General features: G+C 41.3%; 1 protein-coding gene across 1 annotated transcript; it reads left to right on the top strand.

Moving 5' to 3' along the window:
- Positions 1-3,196: 3,196 nt before the first annotated feature.
- Positions 3,197-17,484, top strand: LOC145438143 (protein-tyrosine sulfotransferase 1-like). The gene is made up of 6 exons (XM_080315521.1): positions 3,197-3,594; positions 6,987-7,153; positions 9,797-9,952; positions 14,270-14,392; positions 14,452-14,661; positions 15,404-17,484. The coding sequence occupies exons 1-6, from the start codon at positions 3,307-3,309 to the stop codon at positions 15,603-15,605; spliced, it is 1,146 nt and encodes a 381-aa protein (XP_080171647.1). The 5' UTR covers positions 3,197-3,306; the 3' UTR covers positions 15,606-17,484.
- Positions 17,485-21,256: the final 3,772 nt, after the last annotated feature.

The raw sequence follows: 21,256 nt of genomic DNA, 5'->3' as shown, positions 1-21,256 counted from the left end.
CTGAATACAAATTTAGATACGACTAAACGTCCTTGTAAGCTTATCCATTTATGTTTACCGGCTTACCATGTACCAATCTCTAACACAACTGCCGTGAAAAACCAGTGTACACAAATTGCCTGGCGGGGAATTTTTTTAATTTTATGTCTGAATTTAGTAAATAATATTGGAATACTACAATATTGATAAGATTTAATGATGGAACTGATGTAATTGCTGTCATCGAAAATTTAGGACACCCATGCCACACATCAGAAATAATAACAAAGTTTCGGGTCGATCCGCACAATTTTGTGGAGGCATGTTGTTATTTCATGGCCTCTGGTGAAGATTGTCGCTTGGCTACTCGAAAGAATATTTATTCGTATTTCTTGACCGCGTGATTTGTTTTCCTTTCGGGTCGCATTTGTAACGCGGTCTCGGACTTCAAGAGCAGGACTATTAGGTGCCGTCATTTCGGAGCCGCGCAGTCATATAAATATCGACGGTTTCGGTAAAGATGTTTCGGTCATATTTGATTCTAGGTGTTATCACCGTCGATTTTTCTGGGAGCACACCTCCCGGAGTCGCAGGTTTCGCGTAACATTTATATGTTGTAATTTATCCCAGCGCTGATATGCATTTGCCTGATATTCCGCACTAACCTACTGCGCAACTATAGACTAATGCATCTCTACGGCCTCGAGCGATGCTAAGAAAATACCGTACTTTTCGTAATTGTAAATAGAGTCTGACTCAATTTTATAAATCCAGCGTATTTAAGGCGTTATTTTTTCATTTTTAGTTTTCTAGTGACACTATATTGTGCGGAGCGCTTAAAAAAGTATTTCAGTTTAAATATATTTTTGCAAACCGTTGACTTGATAATAAAATAAATACTTTCACTAGAGGCCTCGTCATGATAGATTCGGCATGAAGTTTGCCCGCTTAGGAGAAATCTGGTTTAAAGGCTGACGTGGAACCAACAAAATTGTCTCGCCAACAGCACTTTTAGCACAGCTGAATAAGTTTTTTTTAAAGGGGAAATTTATACGTAAAGGATAGATTTAAAATAGCATTTGAACATACTTCCAGCAAACAAAACAGCCAAGAGGAACATGAGTTTGAAAATAAAAATTCGACGTCATTTCGGACATGGGAAATTTAGTTAATCTGTTACATTATAAAGCAAAATTCCCCCCTAAAAATTACAACCCCCCCCCGGTTGGGAACCACTGTTCTATGCCATCATCTTAAACACCTGTTCTGTACAACAGTAAGTTGTCACTTACCCAATCTATAATCCAGAAGACTCGACATGGTTCGAAGATACAAAAAATTACCCCGATGACGACTTCAACATTGCTCATAGATGTAAATCCAGAACCACACTTTCCGAACCAACATGAACTCAATGAATTAGTTTAAGACGCGGAACCTACTAAATCAAATGCGGAACATTTGACTTCTAGGTTGAAACTTGGAAACTTGCTGGCTTCACGTGTCTATGTTCTTCATCGAGAAAACGGCATGAAATATTTTCAGGGCGTTTTTTGTGGCAGGTAGGCTACACACTGCTTCTTTGTTTATGTAGTAATATTGACAACCTTTTTAAAGAAATAATAATTGCTCATGACCGAAGCCAGTGGCAGATATTCCTAAAGTTCAAAATGAGGTTGCCCTTCTATACCTATTGGCCATTCGGTCCATATAGCAGAATATGACAAAAATTTGAAGTTTCTCCTGGGAAGTATTAACTATGCTAGATATACATTCAACTGGTAACTCTGCCGGGATTTGAAAATGATTGGCTTCTGGAAAGGTTTCCAAGGAGGTTATACAAAACATTATTGTCTTCTTTGCTTACGGGACTCCCGAGCTGACACTGAACGCCTTTTTCGAAATAATATATAAAAATGGATGGGAAAGTACACGAAAAAATGGAGCGAGCATGTCCTTGAAAACCTGCACTTTCACATTCATTTTTATAATCCAAATATAGGTGGTGTAAGCGAGGAACATGGTGACGTGTTTCAGCGGGATCTTTCTGAAAATTAAAGAATATATAAGGGAGGTGGTGTTGCATCATGATAGGGGCTTTTTATAAGAAGATTTCTCTGTTCATGGACGCATATCCTGCAAAAAAAAACATAAGTTATTTGAAGTGTTTGCATGCTTCAGCCGATGTTTGTACATATTATTACTTTCTGTCCGAGTGTTTGTACGTCGAACAAGAAATTATGCAGATTATCACTGGGACATTTTGGGTAAACGAAAAGTAAAAAAAAATTACATTTCTCGAACACCTCGGATACTTCAGAAAAATTTTTGCATTTTAGCGATAAGTTCAGAATAGCAAAACACCACAAGGAAAAATTTTACCGAACTAAAAACTTTGCGAAATTTTATTACATGGTGTAATTCACTATTGCCGATGCGAGACAAAGTTATTGTAAAATCTGCGATTACTGTTTCGTCGTAAGGCAAACTAGTTTTTACAATTGCGTCGCAGCGACGATAAGGGAGCCACCGGACTTGAATTTTCTATTAGGTCTATTTAAAATATTCCATGTCAGAAAAAGTAACAATTTTTTACGATTTTCATCCGCCCTCATTCTGATTATCATCCGCACTGCAATTTTTTTCCGCCGCGCAAGCGCGTACCATTCCACAGGTTTGTTTGAGGTATTCATGATGTTTGTCGACTGCTATGGTCATTTACAACAACCCGAGTTTTCTTCATTACCTTCGGTAGATTCCGACTTTGCAGCACAGCTCATTACTAAGCTATTTATACGAACCCGCTCACATGTATGACACGGTGAGTAAGAGCCAAGATAAACCTAATACACTTACGTAGGAATTCTAGGAGTCGCCCTCGGTCGGACGCGAACCCGCAATCCATTGATCTCTCAGCTGTGGATTACACCACTGTGCTATCTCGCCACTATTCCAGTGAGGGAAAAGCATTGCCTCAGAGAGCACTCTATGTTATGCACTCGCGTGAACCAATGAATTGTTATTACCGATGTTATTCTCGCAGATAGCAGATCAATGCTCAAACAAATGAAGAAGCATAAGCGAAGTCCACGTTTCAAACATGTTTGATATAAATTGTTTTTTGTTTCAACTGCAAACCTACTTAAAAGGGATAAATGAATGTAGGTAGCAGTGGGTGACTTACATTTCATTCCAATTTAGGCACTGATGACATCTGTTTAATCATCGATGCGGTTACAATGCGGAGAAGGAAAAAACTGACTTTATGATACGTAACGAAATGGGATAATCGGCAGATGAATCATGAAACTATGACCAGTCAATTCGATGATTTCCGCAACGGCGAAAGTGATGGATTGCCAAAATACTCGTGATATTCGAGTGTCCACTCATAGACACTTTCATCTGCGTATACCACGTACTTATTCCACAAACTGTATCCATTCAACATTACATAGTTTCGAAATGTATACAGCCTATGCTGTTCGAATTTCGTTGGTGATTGTCGGTATCTTCTCAGTCTCCGTCGTTTTTATAGCCTTTTCCAGGCACTTGGAAGACATAAAAGGGGTCAAACGGTATCTGCGATATCGTAAAGACGATGATATCATGCAGGTGAGTCGAAAGTAACTGCCAGCCGGGTACAGGGGAGGTACAAGAAATCATGTTGACAGTGTTAGTAACGGTTAGTTAGTTAGTGTTACCGAAAACAATGGTTGCGTTGTACATAAAGAGCTGTAGCTTACTTCGTCGTTTGTCACAGGACACGCCTATATCTTGCAACCTGCTGGCAATACCTACACAGTATAGCAGGGGCGGGCAATTTCTGCAATCGGCGGGCCGGCTATAGGAAAATGAAGTAGGCTACTTGGCGGGTCGGAGTGCTGAATCGATACATTATTCGCCCATTTATCCACAATCCACATATACAAGGAATGAATCGTATTTAATTAATGTATTTTATCGATAGCTATGTCATTTCATAGCCATTTCGCGCCGATAATGACGAACACAATGTGGAATTAAGAAGAGCATTGTCATACAGGCACCGGTATGTCTGTTTCTCTCTGATCAATCAACACACGGTGCAATGCTTCATTAAGATTTCAAGGCGTTCGATAGGCCCAGTACCCAAAATTTACCAAGGTATCGATTCAATTGGATTAAGTAGGTGGCGAGATAGCGTAGTGGTATAATCCACAGTTACAACACCACTGTATTGTGGGTGCTGTTGGAGGTTTATCTAGGCTCTGCCTCGCCATCTCATCCGCATAAGCGGTGTCTTTCAAAAGCCTAAACCTGTGCCCTGCAAGAAGTCGGCGGTTACGGAATCAAAAATAAGAATTATCGGTCTGGTGCGAATGAACATTGTAGTCGACAAACACCATGATTACCACAAACAACATTGAGGTTGAGTAAATCTTAAATGTCGATAATGTAAGTCTTCTCGCTTCGATCGGGCTAGGCGAAGTGATTCGACTACTCGAATCCGAATCGAGTGTTAATTATAATGATTCGAGTCGAGTAGTAAAAGACTCTTTTTTCCGAGTATTGATATTAAACGCTCCTCGGCACTGAAAGTTAATTTATCAACGAAAATTATGGCTTCGATTCTATTTTCCACTGTGGAAGCCATGAAACCTTGATTGGCCGCACCGCAGCATGCAAAACGGGGTATTGAGTAATAGTACAAAGTTACGGATGATACTGGCAATAACACATTTTCGAAGTCATGGTCGTCCCACAGCATTGCGACAAAGTGCAATGAAATCGGTATGGTCGAAAAACACCAATTATGGTTAATGTGATGGACAACAGGCAATATATTTTTTGTGGTGGCATAAAAGGTTTATATTTGAACTTTGACATATTACATTATGAGGTCATAATGAGTGATAATAGAATACTCGACGCGAATCGAAGCGTGATACATGATTCAGAATCGAATTACTCAGGTACTCGAATTTGCCCAGCTGTAGTTTCGACGAACCTACGCGTAAGCTCCACTCTCGCACGCTGCGTAGTGCGCACAAACGTATAACATACAGTCACTGAATTTTGACGTAGTAAGCAAGTAGTGGGGAATCTCGGCAGACTGGTGCCGCGGGTCACATTATCATGTATGTTGCCCGCCACTGCTGTATAGTGACGAGTTGGCAGATAAAGGGTCCATCTCGATACTTCCGAGATTTTCTAGTGTCTAAATCAGTGGTTCTCAACCGCCGGTGCGCGACGACATTCCTGCCGGTCCGCCTGGCATATTAGAATTTTATACTTTAATTTCAAGATGCAATGTTGAAGGCTTGTTCATTGATAAAATAAATAAAACATCAAATTTTAAACTGATTCATAACATCCTGAGGTAAGATTAGGGCTGAAAACATGTTCGATTTGACTTAAAGTTCAAAGGTGTCATTTGACGTCATGCGAGCGACAAGTACACAGAACAGATACGAGCCGACTCATCGCTAAACAGCGCAGTTTGATCATTGGTTTTCGATTCATTCATTTTGTGCAGGACCGTAGCTGGGGTACCACAAACCGCCCAATTGGAGAGGGGCCGAGCTTGAATAGGGCTCAAAATTATTTCGCAAATGAGCATAAATCATAGCGTATTTATTTGAAACTTTTTCTATCATTTTTCAATTTCTTCTCGCGCTTTGCACGATTTAGTATCCCTAAATGTCTTGCTTATTAGGTGCCCTTTTCTGGGAAATACGGAATGATTTATAGGTAATTTGGCATCAGCCATTACCACGCGACGGCGCACCAACACATAATGAAGCTTAGGTTAACATGGGACTCCTAAAGGTGGGCCAAAAATTTGGCCCCGAGAAAACTGCTTCACTCGTGAATGATCGAAAATTTCCGCTATTGGCGCGATTAAGCTACGTAAACTCTGTGCTTACGCTGAGTAGAATGGATGTGCTCACAAGTACAGGAGAAAACATCCACCCAACGGTAAGGTCTGGGGGTGAAGCCCCCGGAAGTTTGACTTATCGCCCTGTGGGGACCCCAAGACCAGCGTATTTGGGGATGGGCTGACGAAGTTCTTTTTCGGCTCGGATTTGCGGATGGCCTGTATAGCTGCTGTAATGTGTTTTCCTACAGCACGCATTGTATTCGTATAGGTAGTTGCCAGAGCAGCCTGCGTCTGGTGGCAGTGGGCAATGAGCAATGTATCACGACAAGGTGCTTGGTTCGACTTCGATACGCTTCATCTCTCGATATTGTCAATGAGAAGAATATTATTAGAGTTGGCGTGGTCGGTTAAACCGACGGCCTGCGGCGCGAAAGACTGTAAAGGGCTCTCGGCGGTAGCACGTTTATCTGGACAAGGCATTTTTACCTCGAAGCGGCAAACTCACTACCTTAAAATCACACGGATGCCATCATGAATATAATTAAATACGATCAAAACCCTCTAAATATCACTCTCCACCACCATATAATTACGAAAAACGGTTGCATACTTTACATTTTGGTTTCATTTCAATTTTGATAGTTCAACGGTCCGCCAGAGATTTTTTGAAATTTTACCGGTCCGCGAGGTGAAAAGGGTTGAGAGCCCCTGGTCTAAATAACAATACTTCTCTCTGTTTACCACAAAATGTGCATGCTGCTCTTGTCTCCATAGTATGAGACTAATAGTCTATACCATAATCTACATAATTATAAATATGCCTTGGATAAAATGTGGACCAATGCGAAGTCTATTATCCACAATTATTTAACTGTGCCTAACAACGGATTGCGAAAGCTGTGCCATGGGTTGTCTATTTTGCTACATTTAAGTTGCGAGTAGCGCGACTGATGTAACATATTTTGAGTAGGAATGCTCTTAGGCTACTATTCTTGCAATTGATATTTTGCACAATAATTTGTTGAAATCAGAATGGGCCTAAGTAAATATGATGACATTTGCTTTTACTTCGGTAATAGCCTACACTAAATGTTGCAGAAAACCGATTCATTCATGTGTTTAAATTAATTCCGTGTTTGTGTAGAAAAGTGCTGACGATGACGTTGACCAAAAGCTCATATTCGTCGGCGGCATGCCAAGAAGTGGCACGACGTTGATGAGAAAGATGCTAGAGTCTCACATGGACATACGTTGCGGACCTGAAACGCACGTGATACCCGACATGTTGCGACTTGAGTCTGAATGGACGGGGTAAGTCGGCGAGAATAGGCTACTATTTTCAGTGAGTTCATTTCCACAGATGTCTCCGGGTAAATATACTTGGAAAACGTAAGTATACAACGTCTTGGTATATTTCATTCTGAGAACATTTGAAAGTAAATAAAATAGATATCTTATAATCTACAGTTGGATACTGTTATTTGGAACTTCATACCAACATACATAAACGCGATCTTCCCAATCAATCTTATAAAAGAAATTTTTCGTCGTCACATCCTCTCCTTTTACTAGCCGCATGATCTCAATCCAATTTTCAATGTATGTATTACACCAGTGGTTCTCAACCGGGGGTCCGCGAGGCCTCAAAGTATTTGATAAGCTAGTTTTTATTTTTTTAATTCGGAAAATCACGAGGCAGTTTCGCTTCATTACTAGTAAAACTCCAGAGCTCAGAACAACAGAATTGCAGTCTGAGGTGAAACATCTTTCTGAGCAGACTCATTTGATTGCTAAATCGTCGATAGATTACGGATACAAACATTTTCCTGTTGGGAGATGTCCTGTTAGGGACTGCGGGTAAAAAAGTTGGATGAGTAAGTTCAAGCATCGTGACTCCGAAATGTTTACAAAAATCCAGTTTCACCTGTGATTCATACAACCATTTTCTAATATAACTTCAAGATAAGCTGCTAGATAGAAATGACGAGGATTGAAGTAATATCAAGTGCGGGCAACTTCTCCAGTTGGCTGGCCGGATATGGAAAAATTAGGTTGGCCTACTTGACGGGCCAGATTCCTGAATTGATACGTAAATCGCGTATTTATCCACCTATACAACGAATAAAAGTATCTATTGTAACCTTTAAGTTTAATGTATAGGACAAAAACAGTATTTAGACTATTGGATTGAAGTCAATGAGACATATGTGGCAATCAAAGTTGTCAACAAGTTCCTCAAACTCTGGCTGCATGTTCGCCGTAGAAATCCTTGAGAAAGAATACCAGTAAACGTCACAGCTAGATTGTTAATGTTTATGGTGAAAAATGTTTGCTCGCAAATTTATGTAAACCCGCAGGTCACATTATCATGGACGACCGGAGACTGTCTGTGGGCCGCTCGAAATCCCGTCGCGAGCCGTATGTAGCCCGGTTCTGAGTAATATGATCATTAAAAAAATCGTCAATTTTGGTGCCATATTTGTTGCGATCATACCTAAATGTGTCGTCGGAAGCGTTACGCTTTATTATTACATTCGCTAACACCTGTACTTGGTGAAACGGAATCCTATCGAAGGCGCGGATTTTCAAGACACGACCACGTTGTTCAAGAAATGCAATTGCAGAATTTGCTTTGAAATAGTAGAAGTCAACTCAATTTCTACATAGAAAGTATTATCTTAGTGATAAACAGCAACAAAATGACTATTCTTGATAATAAGATCATACTATCCATGTAGAAATTTAGTTGACTTTAGTTATCATTTGCACAAGACAGATGACGTTTGCACGATTATTGAGCTAAATTTGAACTAAAACTTTATGGGGATCTGCGGGGTCCATGACGGATCGAAAGGGGTCCGCGAAGACAAAAAGGTTGAGGACCACTGTATTACACTGAGTCAAATTACGATATGTAGTTACCTCATCCAACCGTTACCAAATTTTCAAATATCGTCTGCGATCATTGAATTCTGGGTGCGATCAAACCAGTTTACCGTGTCCTGTAACCATGGTCATATAGAGGGATCAATAAATGTGTCTCTCTTCACTCTAATATGCAGGAGTAACTGAACTTTGGTTTTGCTCTTTTCGGTGGAAAGAAAAGCGAATTCAATATTTTCAAATTCAAACTCTGCATCGTATTTGATCTTCCAATCCACATAGCCGAAGTAGGCCTATACAAATCCAAATGCGGTACAAATTGCTGGAACATCGGGAAGTCGCGTTAAAATTGAAAAAGGAGTTGAAATTACAAGTGGATAGTTGAAATCCAATATATTTTCAAAAAATATTGTAACCGATACAAATCAGAAATATTTGATCGAAGATTCTCTCTTCGGAAATAGTTATGACCTCCGTCATTCGTTGTTCTACCTAATATAAGGTGAGTAAGTAGGTACGTGGCTACGTAATGCCATAAACTTCTACTCAAGTATACAAGTAGAACTATATCGCTTTCCATGACATGTGAAAACTACTTCAATACCAATTTCAAATGGAGGATTCGGAAAGAAGTGGACTAAAAACTAAGCCTGGATCTTCATAAAATTTTACAATAGAGATAGTATCAGACAATGATATGAAATTTCGCTCCAGTTACATCGTCATGAATTAAATATTTTCAATGACATCAAGCGTTCTCTGAATAATGACTTATACTCAGGCAATATCTTTTACAGACAGGGGCGTAGACATTACTGCATTAAATTGATTTGTGTTGCAAATATTACTGCTACATTGCATGACGTCATATGTTCGTGTTGACATAGAACACTTTATACCTTTTTATAAAAGTTCGCGTTCGTTCGAATCAGAACATTTTTCGCACCATGATTAGCCATAATGCACCAACAGAGTATATGCGATTCATACCTAATCCCCTGCAGTGCCAAAGACATTCAGCTCGTTGTAACTCTACCCGAAGGGGACAATACTAGCCGACGTTTATTGCAGGCCAACGCACTTGATGAGCAAACTTGTTGAAGCCGGGGTGGCACCAAGACCTCTGGATCGAGCGCTGGCCAAATTCATCCTAAGTATAATCGTGCATCACGCTCCGGAAGCCAAATACTACTGCAACAAAGATCCGTACGCGCTCGGAAGAATTGAGTGAGTTATAGACCAATGCAGTCAACTCAATCTCGATTTGAGTCGTTCCTCGGATTACAACCTTTTGATCGTTTCGGAGCCGGACCAGTCTAATCATACCAAAATTTCATTTTAAAATCCATTAGTTTGTTTCAGTGGAATGCTTATAGTGGGGCAGCATAGCAAACCTATTGTGCATTTTGTGATACAAGCACCAAATTTGGCACACATGTATATTAACATGTTGCGAACATTTTCAGATATTGAGCCACTCGGAACCCTCTCTTTAAGTCCGCAATATTGGATTTAAAAATGGCCGCCATTTGAAATCTACATTTGCGATTATGTCTGGGTCAAATGCTACTATTGACTTCATTTTGGTGAAAAAATGTATGTTGTTTGGGTCAAGGCATCCAATGGTACCAATTTCACAATCCAATGCTCAAACCAATGCACAGTTCTAATGCACTAATCCAGTGATTCTCAACCTTTTTCCCCTCGCGGACCGGTAAAATGACAAAACATATTTGGCGGACCGGTGGACCTTGAAAAATTGAAATCAACCCTAAATGTAATGTATGCAGCCGTTTTCTGCACGTATGGTACTAGAGCTGGGGTGGCCAACCTTTTTTGCTATTCACAGCCGCATTTCGATTACATATACGGCCTACGGCCGCATTCCAGGACATAGTCGCACTGAACTAACTTGTCACCAAATACCCATGCTAACTGTCCATGTCCATTTCTGGTGAACGCCGGACTAATCTTTTACATATCTTTTTACTATACGCAACGAAATCGCTACATAGTGGTCATGTTACGAATAATGACTAGAACTGGTTACGGTCGCGCGGAGTGCGAAAAATATGAATTTCGTCATTAAAGTTCGTAGTTCCACGTATTACTATCAAATGTTTATGATTTCTCAGCCAAAGAGATCAGATTCTTCGGTAGAGTTGATGGAAGGAGTGTTTTCAAAAAATTGGGATGGGCCATTTGTTGGTATATACTCACTTTGGGGCTTGTTGTTATTTCGTGGCCACCACTTTACTAGAGAGTGAAATTTCGAGGGTTCTGTTCGTAATTAAATATTTTTATGATGGTATTCATTTGGTTTCACGGTAGAGTCTGCTGAGTGCTGAGTCGAGGTAAAATGGACTTGCCCATATAATTTCGCGCCAAAGGCCGTGGATTAATCAACCGCACAAACTGTAATAATATTATTCTCTTCGACATTGTCCAGAGATGAAGCGTTTTAGAGTAGGACTAAGCACCTTGTCGAGCTACCTTGCTCATTTCCCACTATTACCAGACGTAGCCTACTACGAGTACAATCCACCGCAGGATACCTGGCCATCCACAAAATTAATGAATTGAGAACGAATGATCGTACGGATTGCGCGGTTTAGCGAGTCAGCTCGTACTTAGCAAGTCGCTCACATGTTGTCACAGGAGACAGATCGAACTTTAAGTCAAACCGAACCTAACCCTAACCGGGCCTAATCTTACTCAACGAAGTTCTGCATCAGTCAAAAATTTGAGGTTTTATTTATTTTACCAATGGACAAGCCTTCAACAACTTGCATCTTGAAATTAAGTTATAAAATCCCAATATACCTCGCGGACCGGCAGAAAAGTCGTCGCGGACCGGCACCGGTCCGCGGACCGGCGGTTGAGAACCACTGCACTAATCTACATCAAATGCACAAATCTAAATCAAATGCACAAATCTAAGATTCTAATGCACAAATCTAAAGCAAATGCACAAATCTAAAATTCTAATATGCCACTGCCACAAGTACATCTATGTTGTGGACTCATCGTCTTGTGCAGTCCCCGTCACACACACAGAGGGCTGTGCACTGAAGGCCAGCCTTCTTGCGTTTGCAGCGCTTCACACACCCTTTCTGGCACTTGCAAGAAATCAGCTCAATGCAGCTGTGAGCTGCCTCAGGTAGCCTGGTCCAGTATGGTGTGTATACTGTCCTCCAGTCATTGACCAAACCCAGTTGGTTGGTGGAAGGAGCTCAGGTGCTGGCAGCAATATCTGACCCCACACATATCCACCTTGATACACTGCCCTCTTGACATGCTCCTCTAAAGCTGCCTTCGTTGGAGGGATCAGCTGCACATCGTTCTTCCTTGCAAAGAGTTTCCTCCTGGCCGTGTCAATGTCCGTGCATTTGCTGGTTCGATCATGCAACAAGATCACAAACCTCTCGATGATGCACATTGCATCATTTGGTATGTCACGTGGTGCGGAGGACAGGAGCAGCAGCGCCTCAGTGAGTTCTGGCAGTACCGTCCAGACTGCCCACGCAGTCTTCTTGCCATGTCTGGCAAAACTAGACACAGTGTCGCATCCAGTTAGAGCGTGGAACATTGGCAGTGCACGAGCCTTTTCTGGTCCCAGTCCAGCTGCAATTTCGTGTGCTGCTAGGTATCGGAATCTTTGGCCTGTTCCGAATGCCAGCCACAGTTCTTCTTCTGGTTGCAACTCCTGTACCACGGACACTACCAGTACCACAGCATCGGTGTCTACAGTCCGGATGACTATAGAGTGGTCTCCATGCTTGGCTGCATGAGATGCATGCAGCAACATCCGACTGTCAGCCTCTTCATGGTTGCATGGGGCGAGTGAGGTCAGTTCTGGTAGTAGTGGCTTGCTGAGTACTGACTCTCCATCATTAATGACCAGTTGCTTGTCCTCCTGTTCAAACCATTCCATGAGAGCTGCTGACAGGAACTTGAACAGCTCGGTCTTGTTGCTGTCCACTCGTAGGAAATTGGCCAGTTTCCTGGTATGGATGCGGCGGCCACCACACGTCTCCGCACGCCTTGTCCCCGCTTTGCACGTGTACTACCTTTCAGTGAATCAGCAAGGTAAGTATCCCAGACCAGATCCAGGCGTGACACTGTTTGCAGCTTCGTAGACATATATGGGATGAAGATCTGATGTGCATACTCTTCAAAGGTCTTTAATGCAGCCGGCTTCAGCATCTGGACTATGGCCGCTCCATCAAGCACTATACAGGTAGTGACAGGAGTCTCTGTCTTGGGGTCGGAGACTTCTTCCAAGCATGTGATGAGATCATTCTTGGTACCAGTGAAGAGGTTTCCACCAGCAGACAGTGCAGGAGGACATGTCTGGTTCTCGTGACGAAAGAACTCGTCAAGGTTTCCATCCCTCGTCTGGCAGCTAATGTACAGGCGTGCGAAGAGTTCACGGTCATTCTAGAAAGAGGTGAGCTGTTGCTGACCTTTGCTCTGGTTTCTTGGAGTTGAAGTGTTGAACACCTTCAGCTTGTTACGAGGAATGGGGTCGTCCACTGCCTTTGTTCTGTCCAACAGACACTCTCTGGTGAAAGCCTCGAACTGCTCTTGGCCAATCCTCTTGGCATTCATCACGGTCTCCACGGCAGCAGGACCGCGTCTCTGCCTTGTCCTTCTGACATATGAGGCATAAGTCAGTTGTGGTGAGGTGCGGTGATGTTGATGGTGAAGTTCCCTCGGAAGGAGGTAGTCTGAACCTCTTGGGCATTGTAGAACTGTCTTCAGATTAATATCAGCTACCACCGTCAGTTTACAGACATGCATGCATCACTATGAACCTGGAATGACACAAAGTTACATTTCTGTTATCGTCACTGCACTACAGCTACCACTACAACAACTACTCTACCACCACCCCCACCAGAATCGAGTCATTAGACTATAATAACGACAAATGTAGATCGATAAGTGGCCATGTAATGTGAAGCCGCCATTTTCAAATCCAATATGGCGGCACATTGGTAAAAATACGCATTGCCGATTGTTACCATTGGATTCCTTGCCCCAAAAACATACATTTAGATACCAAAATAAAGTCAATAGCAGCATTAGGCCCAGAGATAATCGCAAATGTAGATTTCAAATGGCGGCCATTTTGAAATCCAATATGGCGGACATAAAGAGAGAATTCCGAGTGGTTCAATATCTGAAAATGTTCGCAACATGTTAATATACATGTGTGCCAAATTTGGTGCTTGTATCACAAAATGCACAATCCTTTTGAATACTTGGGCTAAACCGCCCCACTATTAAGTATAGACCTTATACATGATATATATTATTACGAGGCACTTCTCTAGCAAAACCTTCTCGCAAAAAATGGAATTGACAAAAATATAACAATCGGGTGCTTGAAGACGGATACTAATATCTAGATCAGGTGCTCTAACGTGCGGGGGAGGGGGACAACACTGATCGGTGAAACCAGCCAAATGTCAGATTACAGATAGAAGGTCGCTTATTTATGCATCCTGAAAAAAAATGAAACAATTTTGTAATTAACAGGTACTTACACAAGTTGTTTCCAAATATAAAGATAGTTTTGATGATACGAGATGCACGAGCTATCGCACATTCAATCGTCACGCGTAAAGTCAGTATTGCCGGTTACAATATTTCAGATTACAGGTACATTCTTATAACGATTTGCTGCCTGAATGATTTTAAAATCTTTGCATTTATCGAAGGGATGTTCTGTTCAAATGGAGTGAGGACATAAGACCAATGTATCAGGGATGTCTAAGCGTCGGATCTGACGTATGCCTTATCGTGCATTATGAACAGCTCGTGTTGAGACCCGTCGAAAACACGAAACGACTATTCGAATTTTTGGAAATACCGTGGACCCCAGAAGTGCTGCATCACGAGAAACATGTCAACGAAACTCATCTATCGTCGTAAGTGCATTATTAAATAATTGGGTGGCGAATTCCTGGTTTCTAGGCAATTTAGCTTTGGAAGCATTGGCATAATAACATTTTTGCTGTTACGGATTGTTGACCAATCCTGAATTTGGGAAAATCATTGAACCAGGCTCTATGCTCAGTTTGTGAGTTACGCGAGAAATGAGCTTTTCAGCCAAAGATTCTCGGTATCTATGGTTTTGAAATTGTGACGTTATATTTAATTGTTGCTTCACTTCGTCTGTAAGATCGATAATTCTGAGTATAATTGTCTGCTAACTATTGATCTGACTGACGTCTGATTACTTGCAACGTATCTTGGTTCTTTGTCGCAAAGCGCACGAGTTTATCCAATGGTAACTGGTTACACGTGTAAATGTAGGTTAATGTGAAGAGTTCATTGGCTGCATTTGCTCTTTAACACGAGCGTTACATTCTACGATAGGAAATCTGAGTGACATACAACACCTCATAAATAATGTTCCTGAAAATTGCCGATGAACCAGCAATTAAAATTTACAAATGACTGTGCTTTTTGGTGTATAGTGTAATTTGAAGAGATATTTCATTTTCAAGCATCCGCATACGCCTGACGTCATAGCATTTTAGATATATAAGCTACAATTGAGATATCAAAATTGGTGCTATCGGCACTTATCCATGCTGCGTTTATATAGTTATCGAAAGTGATGCGCTGTTCGCTAGCACATGAATAGGCTATATCATCAACATTTAGATGTGAAATGTCGACGGATCAAGTACAGCGACCTCTCTATCTTGACGCATTGACGAAATGGTGCGATGAGATCCCCAAAGACGTGCTGCGAGATGTACCCTATCTGGCTCCGATGATGCGCCTGCTAGGATACGATCCTACTGATAACCATCCTTCCTACGGCGAACCAGATGACTTCGTGTTGGGGAAATTAAAGTTGTAACGTTTGGTTGTGCCTAGTAGCCTGCCTGTATTTGGCAATTCCTATTTCGTATCGAAATGTGCAACAGGTGAAACAAACTTTATTTAGTTATTCCTGATAACGGTATCGCGATGAAATGAGTTCCTGACCTATTACTAAATTTCCACATCCAAAATAGCTCACATTCGAAAGATAGCGATCATGCAGATCAGGGGTTCTCAACTTTCCCTGTATAACGGGCCGCATTTTAACAGCAAAAGACGCTGCGGGCCGCAGAACTATGTCACCTTGCATACATGGGCTACTATTAAATTTAGGCTATTGTAGCCGATTTACCAGCAGTCGTATACCGGCATTTGTTACGTTTCTATGCATTATAAAGTAATAATGAACAGCGTTCGTAAGTTTGCAGCTGCTGCTTGTGAGAATGTGTATCTTCTAGCGGCGCATGTAAATCCCTTCATGGAGCGTGCATTACATTCGTTGTCAAGTCGGTATATGCAACTTCAAATCCTTCCACCAGAGAGCCGAACTCTTTGTTCCAATGCGATGGCGAGCAAGTATAAAATTACTATAACTTTTGCGTTACAGAGACCATTGAGCTCTGAGTGATATGAGAAGAAATCTGGTGTTTGGGGGCATTTCTGAGCAAAACAATCAACATTTCTCCTTTCCGTTCATGCCTAGGGCACTGTACCAATAGTACAGAAGTCAGCTTTGTCAAGTTGATATTTTTCGCTGGTCCCCTCCCCACGTTTGCCCAGCCAGTATTTCTCTGCATATATGTCCAATCTGATGAAATTCAACCAGATAATTAGTTATACAATGTCGGTGGATTCATCCAAGGCTGCGTAAAAGTAGTCTACGCGGCAACGTGTTTCAGAACAGGCGATAAAAGATTGACTGATATTGATGTTACTCGTCTGGTCAGGATTGAATCAGACGATTGTATCTTCGAAATTTGTCTGGTGATGTTGTCCTTGCTGCTAAGTTCCGGAAACAGCAAATATTCGCAAAGTATGTTACGATTTTATTGAAATCACACCTTCTATATCAGATTTCTTGGGTTTAGCGATATTCGAAGCAATTTTAAACGATGCGTCTGTAACGTCGTCGGCAATCTCAACAACCGTTCGCAGTGAGTCAAACACTCTTTAAAAGTGTAGGCCTACTAAGAAGCGGGATTCTCTTGAACCAGAGTCCAGCCGAATAATGATTCAAAACAATAACAATCTGAAGTCGAGCATATATCAAGAAACGAGTGCACATTGAAGCAGTGGTTCTCAAACATTTTTTAGTCACGCCCCCCCCCCTTTTTGATAGGGAAAAATGTCGTGCCCCCTTATCGTCATATAACAAAATGCAACCAGAATGCTAGCAATGCAAACGGCTAGTTTGATGGCATGGAAGATTATAGCCGTTGATCAGAGAATTCTCAAATATGAAATTCGGACTATACACAGAGAAATAACAGTGAATTAGGGAGAAATTGCGCGCAGCGCGAAATTTTTTTCAGTTGAACGCACCTTCGCGCCCCCTTCAGATGCTTCACGCACCAAAGAGGGCGCGTGCCCCCAGTTTGAGAACCACTGTCTTCAAGAATGAGTAATCAAACGAAACAGAAACGGTGCGATAAAAGAGCTAAATATCTAAATTAATTTGTAACAATACCGTGTCATTAGTAATTGCGTTTATAATGAAAGATGTCGCGATCCACAAATTATACGTCTGCGGGCCGCGGGTTGAGAACCCCTGATGCAGATTGTCTTATTATATCACTGTAACTGCGACCATAATGCGTACACACCGAGTGATTGAGACAAGTTTCCGAGAAAAATACACCTGTGTTTGCTTGAGAAATGAAGCAAAGCTTTTAATAAATACTCCTCCGAAAACTGCATTTGCGAGAATATTCCTTGACAGATTTAGCAAGCAATATTCGTTGGTAACTATAGGGACCTGCGAGATTTGCGAACAATGGAACTTTGCTACATACCATATGTTATGATATTGGAAAATGGGAGTTCTCAGTCACTGGGTCATGGCTCACTGATGGGCAACAGGAGCATGTTAAGGTGGACCAAAGAGCTATTTGAAAAACTGTAGATTCAGTGAAAGTTCAGATATATTTGTTGTGTTATTCTCGCAAAAGAAATATTCATAGTATCGAATTATATGCACGCTCTATCAAGCTTTTCAGCCGACACTAGTGAGGCGCAGTGACACGTATGGAGTCACACAGTACAAGGCGAAAATATGGGGGAGGGGAGACAGCGTCTTTCATCCACTGGTTACGCCTATGATGATAACCTACGGCTTCTACGAAAGCATTTCGATTATGTTATAACCAGCGCGATATTTTTGACATATCAAAATAAGTTAGAATTTTTTCAAAATCGTAGCGTTAGGTCAAGAAATTGTCAAATTGTATAAAAAGTCAAAATGCTTTCGACACCTGCATTTCGTTTGTATCGAAGATGTTTGCACTGTCGGTGAACTTATCATTTGACATTTTATAGCTTGTAGCCTACTTTATAGGCCTACCGTTGTAGACGGCCACTTATCTGCGCATTGTTAGTCGTAAACGGTCAATGAAATAAGTAGGTTTACATGGTGCTATGCCCAACTTACCGCAATATCCTAACTGAAGTACTGGTTCTTATATCAAGAAGCGCATGATGAACAATTGTGATGTTGAACGTTATTCTTTCTAAATTTTTAAGGCGAAAAAGTTTTTTCAGGTCAGACTACTTTGTAAGGATAGACAGTTGCAACCAGAAATGACGATTAGTAGTACGATTCTAACATTCTAATTTACATACATGAGGTCAAATTTGGTGAAAATTGGTTTTTTTAAGTTACACAATATCAAAATATTCAGGTGAAAATCTTCCCTTGTTTAGGTAAAAAATTGCCCTAGTAATAACTGAAAGTTGATGCTGATGCCAAAAAGTATTTCAAAATGGTCATATGCCGTATTGCGCGCAATAGGGCGTGGATTAAACTCTGGCCGAAGTGGATTAAATGTAGATTTACGGTACTTCGGGGGGTCGTATTATTGTAAAATTAAAATAGCTATCATTGCGATTATCAATTACACTGGTCAACACATGTTTTTAGGCGGACATGGTGATGAAGGTTTATTGGGTTCTGAGGGGCAATGATTCCGAATATGCCCTCATTTTTTGGCTCAGGTGTTGGAGATAGTCCATGGGGGTATTTTGACTAAAATCTCATATTTTCGCTAGGAGGGATAAATAAAGAAGTTGTCCCAGTCATATTGTAAAGTTTATAAATTCAATCTACTTTTTATTTATACATACTGAAGACTGAATACAGACACATAATTATGGGGTACTAGACGTGACCTATGGAACAATCCGCGCCGGCTGTATGACAGTCAACGAGCATGTCTACATTCAAGTCGAAATACAAGCAATTTATACTATAAGTCAAGGGTCGGCAACCTACGGCCCGCGGGCCGGATCCGGCCCGCCAAGCGAAATTGTCCGGCCCGCGACGAAATAATTAGTTACCTCGAGAATACGGCCGCCGTTTCGTAATGAGTTCCAATCTGCAGTGCAGCACTGCTTGGAAAGAATGCGGCATTGCTCCGATATAAAGTATCCTACGTCGTATAAGTCTATTGCTACGCCATAAAACTGGTGCGAAGGCGGTCGACTAGTAGCCTATCCCGTACTAAAAGTAGGAGATGGAGAATGTCTGTGGAGTAGACTAGACCAGTGCTTATCAAGCGGGTGTATCGCGCAACCGAAAGTATACCATACTTTTTTAAGGGTTTGCCACTCAGATAGGGTGCGACAAAGGTGTTCCTCTGCTCAGACGCAATGACAAAATCTCAAACTTTCCCTGTTTCATTATAGATAACTAGCATCGGTAGGTTAGTCATCTGTAGATTAATTCACCGGAAGACATTTTACGCCAAGAAAACAAACCTGAATAGTGTTTTGGACACAATGGTGAAAGCTGATTTTGTCTCACAAACTGAATCACTGACAGTTAGCCTACCTCAGTTATTACTAGAAGCAGAGCATCAATATAGCGATGTCTTGTATATCTGCCATGTTCGCGCATTAAGCCGAGAAGCTATGCTTGCACGAGTGTACAAACTGAGAAACGAAATAGCAACTTTCCTCGAAAATACACACATCGCCTACTCATAATCTTGTCATCGAAAATGGGTATCTAATCTTGCTTTCGTAGTACATCAAACGTCACATCTAAACAAATTGAATTTGCAACTTCAGGGGGAAATAACTAAATACATGAGATGTTGAGACACATTCGAAACAAAACTGTGACTCTGGGAATGCCAACAGTACAAAGAAAATTGTGCTCACTTTCCTATACTGCAGGAGAGTAAGCCTAGTACCAGCACTATACATTTGTTACTGTGATATACGAAATTTAATTACCGAATTTCCACCCGCTTTTCCGACATTCGTTCTGTACAAAATAAATTCTGACTAGCCTACTCAGTACTCCATTTAATGTGCACGCCAATACCATTGCCAGAAATTTCAAATGGGCCCATTTGAAATGTGATGCAGTTGAATTGAATGACAAATTTCATACAAAGAGCATATCGCTGAATGACTTTGACAAGGAGTACGTTCTTGAAATGGGTCTTCATCCCAGCTTGACCAACAATGCAAAAGAAATGGCATCGACTTTTGTGGTCAACAGTAAAATTCACGAAGAGCAAGCTAAGATCACGTATTCCAACGCCCATTTAGAATATGGTCTGATTCTTGCTTCATCTGACTTGTTACCAGAAGTTGAAAACCTTTCACAAAGCAAGCTGCGCCAAGTGTCACATTGATCCTGCGTTGTTGAAGTGTAATTAGCCTACATGTGTTTTGCTCTTTTTGTGATTTGTATGATTGAGATTGTAGCATTGTAGAGTAATATACCGACGTGAGCGATAAATATAGTATTAAGAAAAATTCCGGCCCGCCAAAATGTTGTGCACTCGAAATTTGGCCCGTGACTAGCAAAAGGTTGCCGACCCCTGCTATAAGTGAATACTAGTCCGCCCTCAAGATTAGCGGACCACGACGTGAACTATCGATCTCGCCTTCCTTGACATCCCACACAATTTTTTTCACTTCCTTTACTTTACTATACTATCTTATTTTACTTGTCATGCAGTGTGCAATTTGCATGCCTCCTCTTTACATCGCCTTTACATCCTATCTTTTTGTGGTGTATTGAATTGATAAAATTTTGTAATAAACCGAACTGCATGGTACCGCGGGTGGCCATAATGTACAAAATACTTATCCGGGTCTCCAGAACCGTAACTGCCGCACCCTAAAAGCCCAATGGGATTTGCATGATATTTACTCAACGGGGAAATTTTCTTCGCGCTTGGCGCGATTTCATGTCTTTTCCTTTTATTATGAAACACCATAACAAATTCGCGTATTTTAGAGGAATATGCATATTGGTGCTGACGATTACCATTGAGCAGGACTATGACTCTGCGCTAAGAGGTGGGCCATAGAATATTGTAAAACCAGAAAATGGGCCACGGCCAAAAATAGATGGAGAACCCTTGTAATAGAATGATTGGCTGCATATATATACTGAGAGTAATATCAAAATGGGCCGATAGGGATGCATTAGACAAGTGGTTCTCAACCTTTCCG

This window comes from Botryllus schlosseri, chromosome 4, assembly GCF_051294905.1.
Source record: "Botryllus schlosseri isolate E-star chromosome 4, Bs_hap1, whole genome shotgun sequence".
Taxonomy (NCBI): domain Eukaryota; kingdom Metazoa; phylum Chordata; class Ascidiacea; order Stolidobranchia; family Styelidae; genus Botryllus; species Botryllus schlosseri.
Note: the sequence above shows the minus strand (reverse complement) of the source record. Positions and strands in the feature narration are given on the sequence as shown.